Here is a 20,108-nt window from a genome sequence, read left to right on the forward strand (position 1 = left end):
ATTTTGAAGCACTTGGAGAGGAAGGTGATCAGGAGCAGTCAACATGGATTCACCAAGGGCAAATCACGCCTAACCAACCTTATTGCATTCTATGATGAGATAACTGGCTCTGTGGATATGGGGAAAGTGGTGGGTGTGATATATCTTGACTTTAGCAAAGCTTTTGATACAGTCTCCCACAGTATTCTTGCCAGCAAGTTAAAAAAGTATGGATTGGATGAATGGACTATAAGGTTGATAGAAAGCTGGCTAGATCATCAGGCTCAACGGGTAGCGATTAATGGTTCGATGTCTACTTGGCAGCCAGCATCAAGCAGAGTGCCCCAGGGGTCTGTCCTGGGGCCAGTTTTGTTCAACATTTTCACTAATGATCTGGATGATGGGATGGACTGCACCCTCAGCAAGTTCGCGGATGACACTAAGCAGGGAGGAGAGGTAGATGTACTGGAGGGTAGGGATAGGGGCCAGAGTGACCTAGACAAACTGGATGATTGGGCTAAAAGAAATCTGATGAGGTTCAACAAGGATAAGTGCAGACTCCTGCACTTCGGATGGAAGAATCCCATGCACTGCTACAGGCTGGAGACTGACTGGCTAAGCGGCAGTTCTGCAGAAAAGGACCTAGGGATTACAGAGAACAAAAAGCTGGATATGAGTCAACAATGTGCCCTTATTGCCAAGAAGGCTAACTGCATATTGGGTTGCATTAGTAGGACCATCGCTAGCAGATCCAGGGAAGTGATTATTCCCCTCTATTCGGCACTGGTGAGGCCACATCTGGAGTATTGCGTCCAGTTTTGGGCCCCCCCATTACAGAAAGGATGTGGACAAATTGGACAGAGCCCAGCGGAGGGCAACAAAAATGATTAGGGGGCTGCGGCACATGATTTATGAGGAGAGGCTGAGGGAACCGGTCTTCTTTAATCTGCAGAAGAGAAGAGTGAGGGGGGATTTGATAGCAGCCTTCAACTACCTGAAGGGGGGAGGGATCCAAAGAGGATGGAGCTAAGCTGTTCTCAGTGGTGGCAGATGATAGAACAAGGAGCAATGATCTCAAGTTGCAGTGTGGGAGGTCTAGGTTGAATATTAGGAAAACATATTTCACTAGGAGGGTGGTGCAGCACTGGAATGGGTTACCTAGGGAGGTGATGGAATCTCCATCTTTAGAGGTTTTTAAGGCCCAGCTTGACAAAGCCCTGGCTGGGATAATTTAGTTGGGGCTGGCCCTGTTTTGAGAAGGGGTTGGACTAGATGACTCTGAGGTCTCTTCCTAATCGTCTATGATTCTATTCTATGGTCCAAGATGTAAAGGACTATCTTCAATTTTATTTAAATGTGATAAAATAAGGTGCAGCACATCTATCATGAATCTTACTGTGATGACACATGAAAAACATGGCATGTAGCTTCAACTTATTGCACTGGTTGAAATGGTTCAATGTATTTTAACAACATAGTTCATAGTGATCTCAGCCCACAGTTTAAAATATAAATATCCTGATTAAAACAAAAATAATTCCATCCTGATTAGTATTTAGTTAAACACAGATTCTTTGTTAAATAACTAAAAAATAAACTATGGAATACTACTAGAATACTGAATTTTTAGCTATTAAAAAAGGTACCAAGAGCAGTGTAACAATTTATTTGTATACTACCTACCTCAAGGATCTCCTCAAGTAGGACCAGAAGATCTTTTGTGAAATATTTACTGAGTTCCAATGAACTCAAGGCTTTTGCATAAATACGAACATCTGGTGCAGTTGGGTCTATCAAGATCTCATTGCAGATTTTCACGGCTAAGCTATCATGCACTGTTAAATCCTGTAAAAATCATAAGAATATTCTGAAAGCTGGTTGAAAGTTATTTACATGAGAATACCGTGTAATGTGCCTGACTTAAGTGCCCGATCAGCTATGTTAAATGGTAAAAAATTACATTTCTCAAAAAGCAGCATTTTATGCATGTGCGCCAATTTACGTACATGCACGCACACACAGGAGGGAGCAAACAACAGCTGCTGGGAAATTAAGTACGGTGGTGTTGCTTTAGCCACATGAGGAAACAGCAAGCTAGAGACAGGTCACTTGGGATAATCTCTTTCCTTCCTTCTTATGCAAGAGCCTCAAACGGAGAAATCTTCACAGAGTGATAGCAGTGGCTGGGTTGTTGGGATGCAATCTCTAGCCACAAACATCAAAGTAGCACCCCCGTCAGCCATGATCTACATACTTGGTAATCCTGGGACCTTTTGGCCTGAGGATTCAGTCCACTTGGTCTTGTCAGGTCCACTAACAGTTCAGAAACATTAACTATATCTACTTCAGCCAAAGGTGAAGATGCAGGAGCATTAAACAGTGTGCGCAGAGTTGGAAGAAAGGCTTCCTCAAAACATTCCTGATTAGTCCTGTTTTAAAAGAGTCAAATGTTAGTAAACAATGCGAAAATGTGATCAGAAGTTCATCACAGCCTCATCTCAGAACTAGCACAGTATTTTGTGGGGCCACAGTAGGCCCAAACCTTCCAACCCCATCCTAAGGATTGGGGTCCACCATGGACCAGGGGTCCTGTCTGTTTACTGGATCAGAAAGAAGGCCCTAAAACAGTTTAAAACCAGGTTATTTATCCAACAACCCTTTCTGTGTCTATTGGTCCCTGAAGAATCCAGTTTGCAACTCTCCAGAGGGATCATCCAAAGGGATGATAACCAAGGAAGTACATTAGCATTTCCCTCCTATTAGAGAAGGTACATTCAATGCCACAATAGCACATACGCAATTGCATTTTTAATAGTGGTGACTCTGGAACAAAGAATGACCTTGACTTGGTGGGATATACAGTAAGACTAATGTTCAAAGATAAAGATTTCAGACTCCTCTTGCCAATGTAACTGCAACCAGAGAACATGTCTCAATAAAACCAGATAACCTGTTCACATGCAGAAGAACTAATCACAGAGGTCAGCCCATTTTTCCAGATTGGGGGACACTGAAGACATATATCCTAGTTTCACTTTGATACTGGACTCAACAGAAGTTAAATGAAAAATTATCCTCTCAATAAAGTGACTTATTCCTGCTCTTGACAGAGTAGCGATAGGAAATTAAGGGTTTTTCCCTCCACAATTTCCCCCTCCTCATCCCCAATTCATTCAGCTGTCCTTTTAGTAGCAATTTGTAGAAACTTTAAATTCACATTTTATTGTAAAAAAAGGATGCCGTAACTATTTCATATTCCCACTTTAGCTTTTATACTAGCTAGCCACAAACTGCCACTCAAAGAGTAGCCAGTCCTATTTTTCCCGTGCCAGAGAAAGGAAGGAGAGTTTAAGTCTGCCACATTTTTGTTGGGTTTATTTAAACCTCACCTTTCCCTCTCCCGCACCAACCTCCTTCTGCCCCACAAAAACAAATACCCTGCATTGAAAATCCTGAATCTGCAAATTTAATTATTTAAAACAGGAGCCCAACTGTTTCCTCTACACAGCTGCTGAGCACTAAGGTCAGTTTGTCTGTTTCCTTTTGAAGTTCCACTGCTAGTGTTCCGTCAGGAACACTTCAATGCCTGGCTGCAGTGCTCAGCAGCATAAACAAGTAAAAACAATTCTGTTTATATCATCTCTTCCTTCAGAAATTCAATAAAAGAGCTGGATCAGAGCTCCCAAAGCAGTTTCACAGGCAGCAGTAAAAACTATAGATTTAAGAGAGGGGAAAGAAAAGAAGGACAAAAGGAGATAAAAGGGAATTTCAAAAGAACAGAAGAGATTTATTTTACTCCAACCCTAACTGCATGTCAAACATCGGCACAGTTATCTCACTGTCACAGTAATCTATGCGCAGACAGAGGAATCTGTGGACTTAAAGATCATTTCTACAATCAATTGGAACATCTAGTATGCACAGTTCCACCACATGATGATCTCATGATCCTGGGTGACCTAAATGCAGTTACAGGCTCCCTACGAACTGGATTTGAACAGGTCATTGGTCATTATGGTTCGAGCACACCCAATGATAACTCTTGCCGCTTGCTTACATTCTGTGCCTCCCAGATTCTTTCCATTCTTGGGTCATGGTTCAAAGTGGCAACGCATATACCAGATGTCATGGATCTCTCATGATGGAGTCACTCAGAAGGAGTTGGACCACATCATTACACGCGATAGGCATCTCTTCGCCTCCTGTGGAGCATACAGTGGTGCAGAATGCGCAGCGAACACATATCACCTTCTAGTGGTTGCCCGTATGGTGTTGATGCGCCAACGAGCAGGGTAAATCCTCTGCAATGATGATGAAGTTTTACATCAACACACTCCATGTGCCAGGTTTAGCCAACAGGTTTTGTATTGACGTCAGCAACAGATTCTTGGCTCTAGCTCATCTGCCAGACGACGTGGAGGTTGCCTGGTCCCTGTTCACTTCTACCCTCAACCCATCTGCTGAGCAGACAATTGCTGCTCATCGGTATCCAGCAGGTCGACCATGGCCATCAGAAAAGGCCTTCCAGATTATTAAATTGAAGGCCACAGCCCGCCAGCATGGTGATAAGCACACTTGTAATCAGCTGAAGTGAAAATTTAACATCCTGGCACTCCACGATCGCAAGCCATATTATAACCAAATGGCAGATGTCAAATTTGGCTTAGCCGGGGTGACTTGAAGCATTTCACGCCATTTGCAACCTCAGCAGTCAAGAGGTAGTCATTACAAATGGCATCCTGAACGACAGCCAACGTCATCCATGTAAATCGCATGACGACATTCTCTCACACTGGGTGGAACATTATCGCAGTGTCCTGAACCATCTTCCAGCTGCCGCTTGTTCAGAGCTGGATGATCTGGCAGTCACTGTGGTTCCAGATCCAGACATTTGTACTGATGCACCAACACTGGATGAAGTGTATCATCTCTAAACTGAAAAACGGACACGCAGCCAGTGCTGACGGCATCCACTCAGAACTGCTAAAATGTACTATTGATCCTGTAGCAGAATCACTTCTGGCCATCTTTTGTCTTGTGTGCAGAACTGGAACCTTGCCAATCACCTGGAAGGACAGTATTGTGATCTCACTCTATAAGGGCAAGGGACCGCGCAATGAATGTAAGAGCTACAGGCCAATCACCATGCTCTCCGTTCTAGGGAAGGTGTTTTTCGCATGTTTTGCTTGCTTGAGCCTTTGCTACATCGGAAGCATCGTTCCCAACGGTCAGATTTTACGAGGATCAGGTTCATATTAGACGCCATTTTGGCCCTTTGCTTGTTTTCGAAGATACATCGCGAGTTCAGGAAGCCCGTGCACGTAGCGTATGTTGATCTTAAGGCTGCATTTGATTCAGTAGACCGTGTTGTGTTATGGAAGGCCTTAAAAAGTTGTAGGTGTCCCTACCACACTGCTGGACTCGATTAGAGAGCTGCATAATGGAACCACTCCCCGTGTTCGTCTGGGGAACCGCATGTCAGTGCCTTTTAAATCAGTATCTGGTGTTAGGCAGGGTTGCATTCTGGCCCCTGCACTCCTTTGTTGGGCAATGGATTTCATAATGCAGCATTCCGTCAGGTCCATCGGCACTGAAATCAGTGATTTCTCACTCACAGACCTCGACTATGTTGATGATGTTATTTTAGTACAGAGCCCCAATAGGTTTCGTGAGGCACTGCAGCATGTGGAGGAGGAGTCAGATAAGATTAGTCTCCATGTTTCATGGTCAAAGACAAAACTGCAAAATTTAGGACCAGGTCCACCGGCGACCCCAATCTCTTTGAACAACGAAACAGTTTCCATCTTTTGTTATCTGGGTTCTATACTTACAAGCTCCTCCAATTCTCACACGGAGGATTTCCATTGGATTGGCATCGCAGCATCTGCCATAGGCTGTTTACAATGGATATGGAATCAACATCATCTTAGTATGACAACTAAGTTCAGGATTTATTCAAGCTGTATCCTTCCCATACTGTTGTACGGCTGCAAAACATGGACACTATGCCGTGCAGGCTGGACAAAGCTAGAGGCTTTCCACACAAAATGTCAATGTTGTATACTGGGCATAGAGTGGAATGACTTCATCTGTAATGCAGATGTTTATGATTGTTCGGGTCTACAGACTACTGGGGCCATTGTTCGCAGGTGGAGCCTTATGCTTTTCGGACAAGTCACAAGGATGCCACAAGACGTTTCAGCGAACACCGTTCTCCGGGTGGCTTGTAACATCTGGGATAAAATTCCACCAACTGAGGGGCAGAGGCGGCCCAGAGGCAGACCCCCTATTATATGGGTTCATCAAGTCTGTTCTGATGCTGCACACTCAGGCCACCAAGCCTTTGCAATTATGCAGGAAATGGGCCAAATGGCGAACGATCGCTATGGATGACTGTCTAAGCATTGAAGAATGCTCCATTAAAAAAAATGGAGGTGGGGATTTTATTTCTAGGTATGTTGCAGATGTAACCAAAACAGTGGAGCGATCAATCAGTGTTGATGGCCATATACTAATGCAGCGCAAAGGAATAAATATGGAAAGAATCTTCTTGTGCAAACAGATACACACTATTACTATTTTAACTTTCTCAAGAGGGAAGCATGAAAATGATCACCTTACCTTCTTAGGAGGCTGTAAATTAAGCCTTTAAACACATAGTTAGGCACTTAAATGTGCCCCGATTTCAGAGTCATTGAGATGCATCTACTCAGACCTACTGAAAAATTAGGTCACTTATTTAGTTATCTAATTTAAAGTACTCAGGTTGGACACTGCTATCCTTACTTTCTTAGGCTACTGTATCATAGTTACGTAGTACATCCCACATACAAAACGTACGGGAATCACAAGAACAAAATCAGTTAAAACTACAACCTAGAAAAGAAAGAAAAAACAATGTATGATTTCAACATCAGATTTTTAAAAGCTCCTACCTATTTGCATAAGCAAATAAAGGGAAGAAAACTCCCAGACAGTGTCTAAGTTGAGTATCCTCTTCTGTCACGGGATTATACCACAACAAAATGAGACGAGAAAGAAGTTTCGCACTAATTAATCTCCCAGAGAACATCAACTTGGCCAGGCCTTCTGCAGCTTCTGTCCTGAGTTCTGAAAACTTAAGTAAAGAAAGACTGGATCAGAGACAGAATTACAATCCTTTGACTGATACACATTAGTTAATTGAAAAATAAAGCCCCAATCTTACACTGACATCATTGTGGATGCATACCTACACCACCGACAACCTCAATGCAGGCTCAAACTTGCATCCTTAGTGTCAGTGAAACTCTAAAAATAGCATATCCCAGACACTTTTAAGTTACTGTAAATGCAAAATGATATCCAAATCCATACTAAGAGAATTCAGGAGCCTCAAATCTCTATCATGAAACCTACAGCTAACATACAGGGAAAACAAAAAAAAACACTTCTTAGATTCCAATCCATTTCCAACCCAGTTAAAAATGAAAAAGGCTTTTCACTCACTAGTGAAAAAAAATGGATTTCAGAACACACAACTTTGCTACAACAATCCTGCCATTTCATTGCTCTTTTACAGCTATGAAAGGCATGTAGGACTGACAGTTTTAGTAATGGCGGAGATGCAGTTAATCATACTTCTTTGGAAGTTGCCAAATACTCATACACTAGTAGTTTGCATCCATTTCTCCTTATTTAGTTCAAACTCATTGATGAGGCTTCATATCTGCCCTTATCCAGCTACTTACAGAGTTTCAAAAAGTTTGTGAGCGGTTTCCCAAAGGAAAAAAGTAGTCAAGTAGGTCCAAAGTAGAAGCCAGTTTGCAAGACAAGTCCCAATATATTTATCCTAAGACTATTTACAAGAAGGCTACCATCGTGAAAAAGCCAAATCACACAACGTGACCAAGATCCGAAAGTAGCTTAATGAACATTTGATATAAAACAGAAAATAATAATGAGGAATACAATCCATCAGAAAGCACGTACACCTTCCCCCCCCCCCTTACAAAGGTCACAATTTGATGGTTTTCAGAAAGCACTGGGGTCATATAATTGTAACAAACAAAACCACTGAAAACCTGGGGGAGATGCCTAGTTAATGCCATGAGTTATGTGGGAGAGTAGCAGAGTACAGGAACAGAATACTACGACTCAAAAACCAGACCCAGTGAACTCACAATGGAAGCTTTAACTCCAACAGTGATGAAGTAATTTCCTCCTCTTGCAAAGTACAGAAAACAGTTTATAAAAATGGATTGGAGTAGTGTTTAAATAAGTCTGTTCTGGTATAGATACTGCTGTAGTCACACAGATATCCTTGTTATCACAAGCTGTTCTAGTTGTTATTGATTTAAATGCAGCTATGCCAATTTACACCACCCGAGGATCTAGCCAAATGACCTTTAATGGGAAAATAAAGTTATCTGGGTCATAAAGGAATGTCTCACATATTTTCACCAGGAGTACTATGGAGTTACAGCAGCCCTATTTATAGACTTCTGTGCAGTATGCAACAGTCACATGCAATTTTCATTCACATTTAAATCTACAAGCAGTTCCTGAAATATCTCAATACGCTGGGCATCTGATCCAAGATATAAAACATACAGAAGTGTTACTTATGTACAATTATATACAAATTTTTACTTTTGTAACAAAAAAGATGTAAAAGAGCAGACTGACGGCATTTTATAGATAACTTACCTCGCTGTCTAAGAAACTGGAAAGAAGTTGTAGGAGGTTGTGAACAGTGGCAGTCTCTTCTTCCAACTCTTTTATTTTAGTCTCCTCCTCTTCAATATCTCCACTTCTAATCTCTGTTTCTTCACTGTGAGAATCATTGACTTTTTTTGCTCTGAATGTTTCTATCCCAAATAACATCAGCTGGTCAAAGACTGCCTTTAAAGCACTTCGCTTTACCTTTATATCATCAATTTGTAAAACCTAGATTTTGTAAAGGGGGGAAAAAAGATGTATAGTTCTGTGGTATATCACTCAATTAGAAGTGTTGTTAAAAACAAAGAGCTGACAATATTTAACTCCTAAATCAGTGACTGAGGTTACCCAAAGATCACACAACAATCCATCTAAGCTAAGCGGAATCTCCCCAAACTTTAGAACAATATGAAAAAGCAAACAGAGCTCAAATATGAACCCAAGTTTGGAATGAAATCTGAGGTTGAACTATACAAAATTATTCATTCAGCTCCAGCTATGCAATCAGCCTACTTTGTTCAGGCCAAAACAGTGCAGCCCTATTTATAGCTGTTTCAATCGTGGATGTCATCCTGATCCAAATTGGAGGCCTTATCCCATGTATTCTTACTGTCCTATTGTGTCTATTTTGGAAGCACGTAATAAAATCAAACTTATTTGGACTTTGCTAACTTTCAAAGGCCCAAATCATAATCAGGACCCCACTCTGCTGAGTACTATTCATGTAAGACAATAATGCCTGTCCCAAACAGTTTACAGTCTAATTTGAAAGAAGACGCAACAAGTAATGGAATGGAAGGACAGCAGGGAGGAGGAGGGTAATAAATTCAAATAGTTGCATAAGTTAGTCTAATTTGAAAGAAGACACACATAGCTAAGGGTAACATTTTCAAAAGTGACTTCATCTTAAGCTCCATTTTCTATAGTGACTTAGAAGTCTAAGTCTCACTGAAAGTCAATGGGATTTAGGATCCTAAGTACCTACATCACTTTTGAAAAATAGGATTTAGGCTTTTGAAAATTTTACCCTAAATTCTCTCAGACAGTGACTATACTGTCCTATATGTTTGTCAACACCTAATACAATGGGTCACTTATTTTGATGAGGGCCTTTGGATGCTATTACAGTACAAATAAATATATAAGAATGTTCTAAATAAAAAAACAGCGGTTCAAGAAACTCATCTGCTCTGGTCCATGTGACTCTAGAGTGGGGGAGGGCAAACTTTTTGGCCTGAGGGCCACATCGGGGTTCCGAATCTGTATGGAGGGCTGGGTAGGGAAGGCTGTGCTTCCCCAAAGAGCCTGGCCCCCGCCCCCATCCCACTTCCCACCCCTGACTGCCTGCCTTAAAAACCACTGACCCATCCACCACCTCCACTCCACATCCCCCGGCTACTCCTATCCAACCCCCCTGTTCCCGGTCCCGACCGCTCTGACCCCTATCCACACTCCTGCCCACTGACACTCCCACGCCTATCCAGCACCCCCACTCCATATCCCCTGACCCTTATCCAACCCCCCCACTCCCCACCCCCTTACCATGCTGCTAAGAGCACTAGTACTGGCAGCCGCGATGCCCGGCCAGAGTCAGCCACACTGCCACGCAGTCTAGAGCGCCAGCAGCACAGCGAGCTGAGGCTGCAGGGGAGGGGAGACAGCAAGAGAGGGGCCGGGGGCTAGCTTCCCCGGCTGGGAGCTCAAGGGCCAGTCAGGATGGTCCTGCGGGCCGCAAATTGCCCACCTCTGCTCTAGAGCCCTTAGGTTTGATTTAAGCTCCTTTTGTTCTGCCCTGAACTCGGGGGGAAAAAAGAAGAGCCCCAACCATGAAGCATTTTCCACACAATGGACATATGCAACTTGCGTTTGGGAAAAAAAGTACCGAGAAGACCACCTAGAGCTGCCAGGACCCTTTCTTTTTCACATAATGCCCAAGATAGGACAAAAAGAAGAAAGTCACAAATATTACGAATTAAGCTTCTCAGCATCTTGTAAACAATACTGAAATACCCCATTTTACAGGTGAGGAAAATTGAGGTGGAGAGAAGTTAGATCAATCAGCATAAGTCAAGTGTATGTGGCAGAGTTGGGATGTAAGCCACATATATATTGTTCACTATTTTTTAAATCCTCAACCAACACAGCTGAGATCCTATATCGGTACTACTTTATTTAGAATTATGTGCCACAAGTACAAGGCCAATTTTATTCACAAAGTCACAGCCAAACAACCCAATTCTTATCACTAAGAAAATTTTTACCTGTAGCAGCAATGCAAGGTGTTGACTGGCAAAGTCTTTGTTCTGCAGAGCACAGCAACCCAAACATAAAACTGCCATATTTCTTACAGCTGGATGGACATTAGTTATTCCAGGAAGTATCTAAAAATAATAATTTGATTCTTTGTGATTAAAACGTACATACTAGAACAACAAAAGACTTGCTACAACATGTTTGAAAAGCAGTTATTAGAAAGTTAATGTTAAGAGACCTAGAGTGCAACATATTCACGTGTGCTTTTGTACCTAGTGAGTGAGTCAACCAAAAAGTAGGACTCTATTCCATTGCTAACTGAAGACAAAATATTCAGACTTGAGAGTAAACAGAGATAAATGGAGCCTACACTAGAAGGTGAAACACTGGTTTCCAATAATTGACTCATCATATCAGTTCAAATATTCTGATGAGTTTCAAAAAAAAAAAAAAAAGATTCCGAAGTTATAAATTCAGAAGAATTGCTCTATGAAGGGCCCGTAAAATATTTTGGTTTAGAGCAGAGAGGTTTTAGACAAAATATAATTAAAACACATAATTTATGGTTAAGTAAAAGGCAAACATACAAAAACTGTTAAAAAAAAGTTATCCAGCTCCAAATCACAGAAAATACAGAGTGAACCCACACAACTACATACATCACCTTCTCTCACAGACATCAAAATCCACTTGCAAGCACACACCAGCCCTACCACAAGGAACTCAAACGACCCACACTAACATGTTGTCTGGTGATTTACTTTTGATGCCCACCTCATCTAATTGTCATTACAAGGGGATGACCAGCCTAGGAAAATGGCTTGAATTTCGCACACTAAAACAAACATACAAGTTCAAACAAACTCACTCCTCTGGCCCAGAAGATCAGTTTAAAAGAGTGGAAGCAACCACCTAAGGACACACAGGAGACACTGCACAAGAAACTACTAACTTAAATAAAAACCTATCTCGCTAGAGAGATTGCATGGATCACAATACTGACTTATACTGTCCATATTTAATGGTTGTAATTCTAGAGAAAGACCACTGTGTAAAAGATTACTCTGGACAGATGGAGAGATAGAACAGATACCAAAAAACACCAGCTTCTGTAACACAGCCATTGGTTCAATGCAACTTATTTCTTCCACACTTTTCTTGGTCAGACTGACAGATAAAGGGACTTCAGGCAATCCAAAGCACTCAACTTGAAATCCCATAATCAAAACTACTAGAGTTGAGCAGCATACCTCGTGAGAAAGATTTGGTAAGTCTGAAATTGCCTTTTTTATATACCTCAACACAGAACCATTTCACTCCACATAAATCTTCAGCAGTATTAACAACCAGAGGGGAAAAAGGAACAAAGTATCTCATCAACACAAATAAAAGGGCCTGCAGCATTTGAGGGCTCAGCTTCAGCCATTTTAAGGTCAGCTACTAGATAGGTCGAGTGTATACAGGCATCCCTGAAATGGGAGCAAGACTGAATTGGTTTCTCAGTAAAAAAGTTGGGCTTCAACTTCTACTGGGATTTCCTACAAGGAATCTCAGCACTCATTATCTTGACCTAGGTGGCAGAAATACACATTTCAGCCTCTTTCAATATAAGGAGCAGCTTAGAAGCAGTAGCATGAACTGCTATGGTTTCTTTCTGCTTTGAATCTATTTACAAAGATAAAAGTAAATATGAAGAGTAAAAGCTAGCAAACAGAGGCACTACTGATGTGACACTCCCACAAAAAACAGACACTAGGAAAGGGAACACAAACACAATAGTAAAAGTCCATGTACAGTGCTAAACTTTACTGGAGTTTAGTTGCTCCTGGCTGGCAATTTAGTTGACTAAGAACTAAATAAACACCCATCTACCAGTATATCAGGAACTTATGTATAAGAACGAACATGTTTAGCAAACCAAAACAGCATTTCTCAGCTTACTGCATTAATACCAAGAATGCTGTTTAAATTAGCTTATAAAGGAACACTAAAATACATCACACACACACACACAAAACAAAATGCAGAGATTGAGATGTTGACAGAGAAGATGAGACACCCATATATACACAAAGAAATTGACAACTACAAGAAATGTAGTGTGAAGGTGCATTACAAGAACTACACCATTTTCCATGATACTTAAGAATCTTTCTATTTTCATTTTATCTTTTATACTTGTAAAGTTGTACTACTTTTTGTCACATACCAAGGATTCAATGATCCCATTCATTGTTGGGCCTATTTCTTTAGAAAGGGACATCTGCTTGAGGAGTTCATAACACATCAGTAAACACTTCAGTAGTGTTTCAGGATCATTCTTTAAGAGAAAAAGATTTTCTTTATCAGGAAAGGGAGAAAGAAAAACAAAAACAGATAATCATATATTTTCTATGCAAGTAAAATGTTCTCTTTACACTATATTCTGACTATCGAAGAATGATATATCCACCTACAGGACTGAAAATGAAATAGAACTACAGTTAGCTGAATTTGTGGTTCGTTTGTCATTAATTTTCACTTAAGGCTAGGAGCACTCAGGTAGGATAAAAACCCTTTTATAAAATAAAGTTTTAATTATAGCCTCAAAGTACATAAACTGCACAAAACAGCAGTTATATTGTAAAGCATTTTTGATAGAGTATATTATAATTTACATTTGAAATTTAAATACAAAACATGGACAACTGGATGAAAAACAATGAAATGCCTGTTAACAGCTTAAAAAAGATATTAAATAAGACAGGCCTGTTCACCTGTTGAAAACCAAAGTGAACTAAAATATCACTGATATCAAAACATGACCAGCACTTTGGGGGGGCGGAAGCTGGGAGGGGAAGGAAAGAAAGGAAGTAGAACCTTCTCCACACGCATTTCTTTAATTTCAGGCTGTTCTGCTTCTTTTATCAGATCACTCTTAATGCATTCCAGCTCTGTTATTTTCTCTTTTAACACCAACGCACGATTAAAATCCTGCAGAGTAACACATTCCTCCAAAGCTTCTTTTGTTTCCAAAAGTTTCACTTTTATTTCAGCCAGCTAAATACAAAGAAAATGAAAGTCACAACACTGTAACTGATTTTTATTAGCTGTAAAATAAATGCTAACCTATCTAAATCAGTTAGTCAGTAGCACATATATACTAAGTGTACTGTCTGTAAAAGTACATAAATTTAAGGGTTTACTGTATCCATTTCCCGTAAGTTACCTAAAATTCATTTACCTTAAGTTGTTGCTTTCTTATTTCAGCTGCATCTATAGGAGTGTCAACTGTAACAATAGGCTCACGAACCTCTGCGATAATTTCTGCAACCTAATATTGGACGCAAAAGTTATTGCTATTAATACCGCTTGTTGTCATTGGTCTGACTCTCAGATCCTATATACCATATATACCTGGACTTTCAACATTAAAAAAAGCATCATCCCTCTGCATAAATCCTGAGCTTTTAGTCAGGAGACAGATTTCTTTAGTAGATAAAACTACTACAATTTTTGCCAATATATTGCCCTACCATGCAAGAGGTCTAGAATTTCCTGGTAGCTAGCTGAGTCTGCAAATGCGATAGAAAGGACTGATGCCTTCAAAAAAAGGAGTAAGGGCTTGTGCATGTTCTGGTCAAAAATTGGTTGAGATCTGCCAAGTTAGGAGACACTAAATATTGCAGTTTGTGAAAGGGCACCACTTTTTAAATTTAGTCGTATTTTCAAAAACAATCCATCAACGTTCAGAAAGCACACATTCCAGGTTGTGGGCGTGCACATGGCTTATTTAACTTCAGAGTTCACATCTCTTAAGGTGAATGGTGAAAATGAGACAAGACTGGAACAGAGGACCAGAATGGCATGTTTTTGCAAATGTAACTATAGTGATTGCTGTCACTTCCACTACAATAATCTGTCAAGGCTGTGTGTCACATGGCCTAGAAACAACTGAAACTACTTACAGTATGAATTCTCCTGTCATCATCTTTGATAATGCTGAGCAATCTCTCGACAAGTGAAGATATAAGGGATGTTGAAGTAGTAGGTAGAATAAGAATCTCCTGCAAGACAGCCAGTAGACGCTTCCTGTGTTTTTTTTAAAAAAAGTAAAGTGTTACTGTTTTTCAAATTACACCCTCCTTTCTTAAAATACTGGGAAAACACTCAACAGCTAAGATTTAATCTACTTTATTTATTTTGAAAGACATTTGCTAGTAAAGTACTAGATTGTTCTTAGCTGAACAGTATTTACATGCATTATTCAATTTTTTTAACTCAATATTATTTTCTTCTGCTTTCACCAGTTGACACCAAATTTTCTATGAAGTGTGACCTATTATCTAAATAAAAGTGAGAGGAGTAGTAGCACTCATTGTTTATAATTAGTGAAGAGCACTTCTATTTCAGTTCTTTAATTAAAAACCTCATATCTTCCCAGGAGCAAAATGTCTTCTGTAGTCTGATAGTACAAAACAACTTTATTCCTTCAATGCCTGCACAATGCAGTAAACCAAAACAAGACTGTCACACCTGCAATATTAATGTGCAGTTATACCTGGAAAAAGGAAAAATGTGTCATTGTGGGTTTTCAAGCTTATTCTCTCTCAATTACTTCCATGTCAAGTTTGCTCAAGTTGCAGGTAAAAATGGTTTTAATTAATCAATTAAAATAGTAAAATCTGCTTGAAATCTAAAATGGAATCTATGCCTTTTTCTTTCTGACATCACAGTTCATGAAGAGGCTGTTTACTTGGAACTTAATCAACAATTCTCTTGATTATAAGCAAGTCAGAACGGAAAAGAAATGAATTCACTCTCCCACAGTGATACTAGGTCTGCATTAATAACAGAAGTATTTTAAATGTATTGTTCCACTGAAGTAAGCAGCTAGGACTCTGAATATACTTAGAAGCAATCCTGTTAAGCAAGGTGAGGACATTTTTCCAATCAGCACAGAACTGTAATATTTTGACTGGCTGACATTTTTTTCTTTAGGAGTACATTCTAGATGTAAGCAAGCGCTGTTCCATAGTAAAGGCCAAGTCGTCAGTAAAACAAACCTGTACATGCATACAATTTTACAAAGCTTACCTTCCTCCCTCTTCAGTGGTATCCATGCAGCCTATAATAAGAATCAACTGCTGACCTATAAATTCTTTTGTCAACAAGTTTTCAATACAGGAAAAATCTTCCCTTTGTTCTTCACTTAGAACTGGCATGTTCTGAAGGTAACTGAACAAAAAAGACAGTCGTCATTAAATGCAGGATCCCTGTTGCAAAGTCAAAATACAAAAAAGTGTTCCTTCCTACTTGTGTAACAAAATGGTTTATATTTTACAGGATGAAAAAGTTAGGAAACAGGGTCAGATATAAAACTGATGACCTTCAATTTGTGAAAAAATGTTTCCAAAGAACAGTAAATTAATAGTTTCATCCCCATCCTCTAATATGCATACCAATTTGCCAGTTTCTTTACGGTATGCATTGGGTATCATAGGGAAGGGATGCACCTCAATAATCTTAAACAGTCAAAGCTAAGGGCACGTCTACACTACAAAATTAAGTCGACTTAAGTTAAGTCAACGTTCAGCCACCTCGGTAACTAAATCGGTGTTTCATGTCCACCTTATGCTCCTTCTGTTGGCGGTGCATGCCCTCACCAGGAGCACTTTCACCAACTTAACTGTGTGGGGCATTGTGGGGGCACTAAGAGCCGGAGCCCCACCCCCATCCTGGGGCTGAGAGCCTAAGCTGTTAGCCCCTGGCAGCAGAACTCACAGCTGGAGCCTCTCAGCCCCATGGAGTTCCAGCTACAGCCCTCTCCCACCACGTAGGGTTGACAGTCCAGGCGGTTAGTCCCAGGGCGGGAGGGCTCCAGCTGTGAGTCCTGCAGAGGACTGACAGCCAACAGGCAATGTAAGTAACACAGTGTCTACACTAACATTTACTCCTGGGGGAATTCTGAGCCAAAAAATTCTGCAACAAAAAAATAAAAATTCTGCACACAACATTTCCAAATACTGCATATTTTATTTGCCAACATAATACAATATCATCACACCAGTTTCAATTATTTTTGGTCATTTATTTCAAAATACCTCTCAGCAAGTATGTCTGTAACAATAACAGACAACAAAAAAGATTCAGAACATGTTTAACAAATAGATTCTTTACTGGACATATTAATACAGAACTTCGAGTAATAATTCATTTACACTACAATACAGAACCGTATTTCCTGCACCCCACAGAAGCAGTGCAGGGGGAATCAGGGGTAACAGAGTTGTTGAGGGAGAGGGAAGTAATTGCTGTGAAGGAGCCTGGGTGTGAAATTGAAGGGTTGTTGGGTATAGGTGAGTAAAGTATGGAACAGGGTTTTTGGGGGGCTGGGGAGAGATGGTTAGGGAGCTTCCCCCATGCAGATCCTGGCTGACCCCTAGCCTGTCAAATTCAGTCAGGTACATCTACCCCTGCACCCCCATGTGTCCTTGCACCCCCTCCTCATGTGTCTCTGTGCCCCCACTCAGCCATCCCCTTCCCCCTGTAGCTCTGCACCTCCCTCCCCCTCTGCCCATGTGGGGCTGCAGCTCCACTCCGATTCAGTCCCTGACCCAATCTGTCCTTCTCCGCTAACCCTCATGAGCCCGTCTAACCCCCCAGTAGCCTCACGCTGTCTGTCTCCCCATAGCCCCATCTCATGACCTGGCCTGGCAGGTGCTGAGTGAAGAAGAAAGGCTCTCTCTTCCCTAGCTGGCTGGGAGCTGTTGCTGTGTTCTAGCAGCACAGTACCCTCTGGTGGGGAAAAGGTGGAACTACAGCAACATTCCAGCAGCAGCTTTTTTCTGCGCAAAAAATTTAAATTACGTGCAGCTCCTTAATTATGCACACACACAGTGGCACAGAATTCCCGCCAGGAGTAGACAGTGGGTTGCCCTAAGTACATCAACCTAAGCACTACACCTGTTGCGGAGATGGAATTAAGTCGATGTAGTGGATGACTTACATCAGAGGGAGCTACGTTTTAGTATAGACACTTACAGAATGAAATTGACGTAATCTGTACTACACGTTTTAGTATAGACATTTACATTTACAGAGTTGGTTGACATAATCTGACCTAAATCTGTCGTGCAGACCACCCCTAAGAAATATTCTCAGAAGTTTTTCCTACATTAGTGGTAATTAAGCATTTTTAAATAAAATTACCTCAACAGATAATCTGCATATGTGGCAGGTTCTGACAAAATCTGCTCCATCAAAGCTTCACCTTCCTCCCCTTTTGATTTTAGATACTCACAAAGGGATCTCCAATATAAAGCACTCTCAGCAGTTAGATCTTCCACTGGAATCAATTTCCTAAAAATAAAAAGAGAAATAAATACACACACACACACACACCTGCTGAGATCAGTTAAAAAATATTAGAAACCTAAAAGACAGAGAAGATGGGTGAGATATCATCTTTTATTGGACCAACTTCTGTTGGTGAACGAGACAAGCTTTTGTGCTTACACAGAGCTCTTCTTCAGGTCTGGGACAGGTACTCAGTGTCACACCTAAGTACAAGATGAGAGATTGTTTAGCTTAAGTAGTTAACATACATTTCAAGGGACCATTCAAGGTGAAGCCAACCCATTAACACCCCGCCAGTCACAGGTGTGCACAAAGGGCAGGTGTGTTAGTGGGTTATAGGTTGTTGTAATAAGCCATAAATCCAGTGTCACTCTTCAGTCCAGAATTTTTCGTTTCTAGCTAAATTATGGATTTAAGATTCCATGCTTGTCTTTTTAAAGTGTTGTGTAGGTTTCCTTTGACAATGAGGACTGAGAGATCAGATACAGAGTAATCACTTTGTGAAAAATGCTCACCCACAGGTGATAGGAAAATGATAAAAGATAAAAACACCCTGTCTGAGTTCATTCAAGAGCGTAGTGATTGTTTGGTTTCACCCACATAGTTACTGGGACATTTAGTGCACTGGATGAGGTACACCACATGTTGTATAGGCATGTGTAGGACCCATGGATCTTGAAAGGTGTGTGGTGAAGGGCGTTGATCACTGTTGCAGCAGAAATCTCTCTTTCAGGACGCAGACTTCTTTCCTGAACCCCACCTTCTAGCCTTCAAACAACCCCTCAACCTCATCATCAGAAGCAAGCTCCCCACAGACCAGGACATACCAACTCAAAGCAGCACCAGACCCCGTCAGAACAAGATGCAAAAGCTGCTCCACTTCTAAGATGATCAACACCCCTCACTCACAATAATGCATCTTTCAAGATACACTGGTCCTACACACATAATTTCCCTACTCAAACTCTATAGTCCCGTTTATAGGGTCAAGGACCACAATGGCCCTTTTAGTCACAGCATCGCACCGGGACTTCACATTTAGCTGATTAAACAACATAACTGCCAAGTCTTTTTCAGTTTCACTGCTTTCCACGATAGACTCCCCCCACATCTTGTAAGTATGGCCTATAGTCTTTATTCCTAGATGGTCTGCTTGCAGCCACAAAACCAATCAATCCAGCTCACACAGTATCAGTGACTTGTCCTCTTCATTATTTACCACTCCACTCTTGCAAATATAATCAGTGATTATCTTGTTTTCTTCCAGGTTATTGATAGAAATATTAAATAGCATCGGGACAAGAACTAACCCCCGCAGTAGCCCATTATAGACACCAGCTCAGTGATGATTCTGTTTACAATTACATTTTGAGGTTCCACGTTGCATTTAGCTGTGACCGTCTCATTATGTTTCCCAGACTTGAAGAAGAGCTCTGTATAAGCTTGAAAGCTCGTCTTTCTCACCAACAGAAGTTGGTCCAAAAAAAAGGTATTATCTTATCTAGGATTACCATATATCTGGGTTTTCCTGGACATACCACTGTACCTCAGATGTTCTTGTTAACTGCTGAAATGGCCCACCTTGATTATCACTACAAAAGGTTTTCTCCCCCCGCTCTCCTGCCAGTCATAGCTCATCTTAAGTGATCACGCTCCTTACAGTGTGTATGGTAACACCCATTTTTTCATGTTCTGTGTGTATATAAATCTCCCCACTGTATTTTCCACTGAACGCATCCGATGAAGTGAGCTGTAGCTCACGAAAGCTTATGTTCAAATAAATTGGTTAGTCTCTAAGGTGCCACAAGTACTCCTTTTCTTTTTGCGAATACAGACTA

At 40.9% G+C, this 20,108-nt stretch overlaps 1 protein-coding gene across 1 annotated transcript in view; it reads right to left on the bottom strand.

The window, feature by feature from the left end:
* NCAPG (non-SMC condensin I complex subunit G) overlaps positions 1-20,108 on the bottom strand; it is a 40,471-nt gene that overhangs the window by 8,451 nt on the left and 11,912 nt on the right. The window contains exons 8-18 of the mRNA XM_048848753.2: positions 18,124-18,273; positions 16,009-16,149; positions 14,880-15,003; positions 14,156-14,245; positions 13,792-13,971; positions 13,142-13,252; positions 10,941-11,060; positions 8,668-8,907; positions 6,915-7,096; positions 2,234-2,408; positions 1,663-1,824 (exon numbers count right to left, since the gene is read on the bottom strand). Coding sequence (XP_048704710.1) covers positions 1,663-1,824; positions 2,234-2,408; positions 6,915-7,096; positions 8,668-8,907; positions 10,941-11,060; positions 13,142-13,252; positions 13,792-13,971; positions 14,156-14,245; positions 14,880-15,003; positions 16,009-16,149; positions 18,124-18,273 — 1,675 coding nt within the window. The remainder of the gene's footprint in view (positions 1-1,662; positions 1,825-2,233; positions 2,409-6,914; positions 7,097-8,667; positions 8,908-10,940; positions 11,061-13,141; positions 13,253-13,791; positions 13,972-14,155; positions 14,246-14,879; positions 15,004-16,008; positions 16,150-18,123; positions 18,274-20,108) is intronic.

Source organism: Caretta caretta, chromosome 4 (genome assembly GCF_965140235.1).
Source record: "Caretta caretta isolate rCarCar2 chromosome 4, rCarCar1.hap1, whole genome shotgun sequence".
Lineage (NCBI taxonomy): Eukaryota > Metazoa > Chordata > Testudines > Cheloniidae > Caretta > Caretta caretta.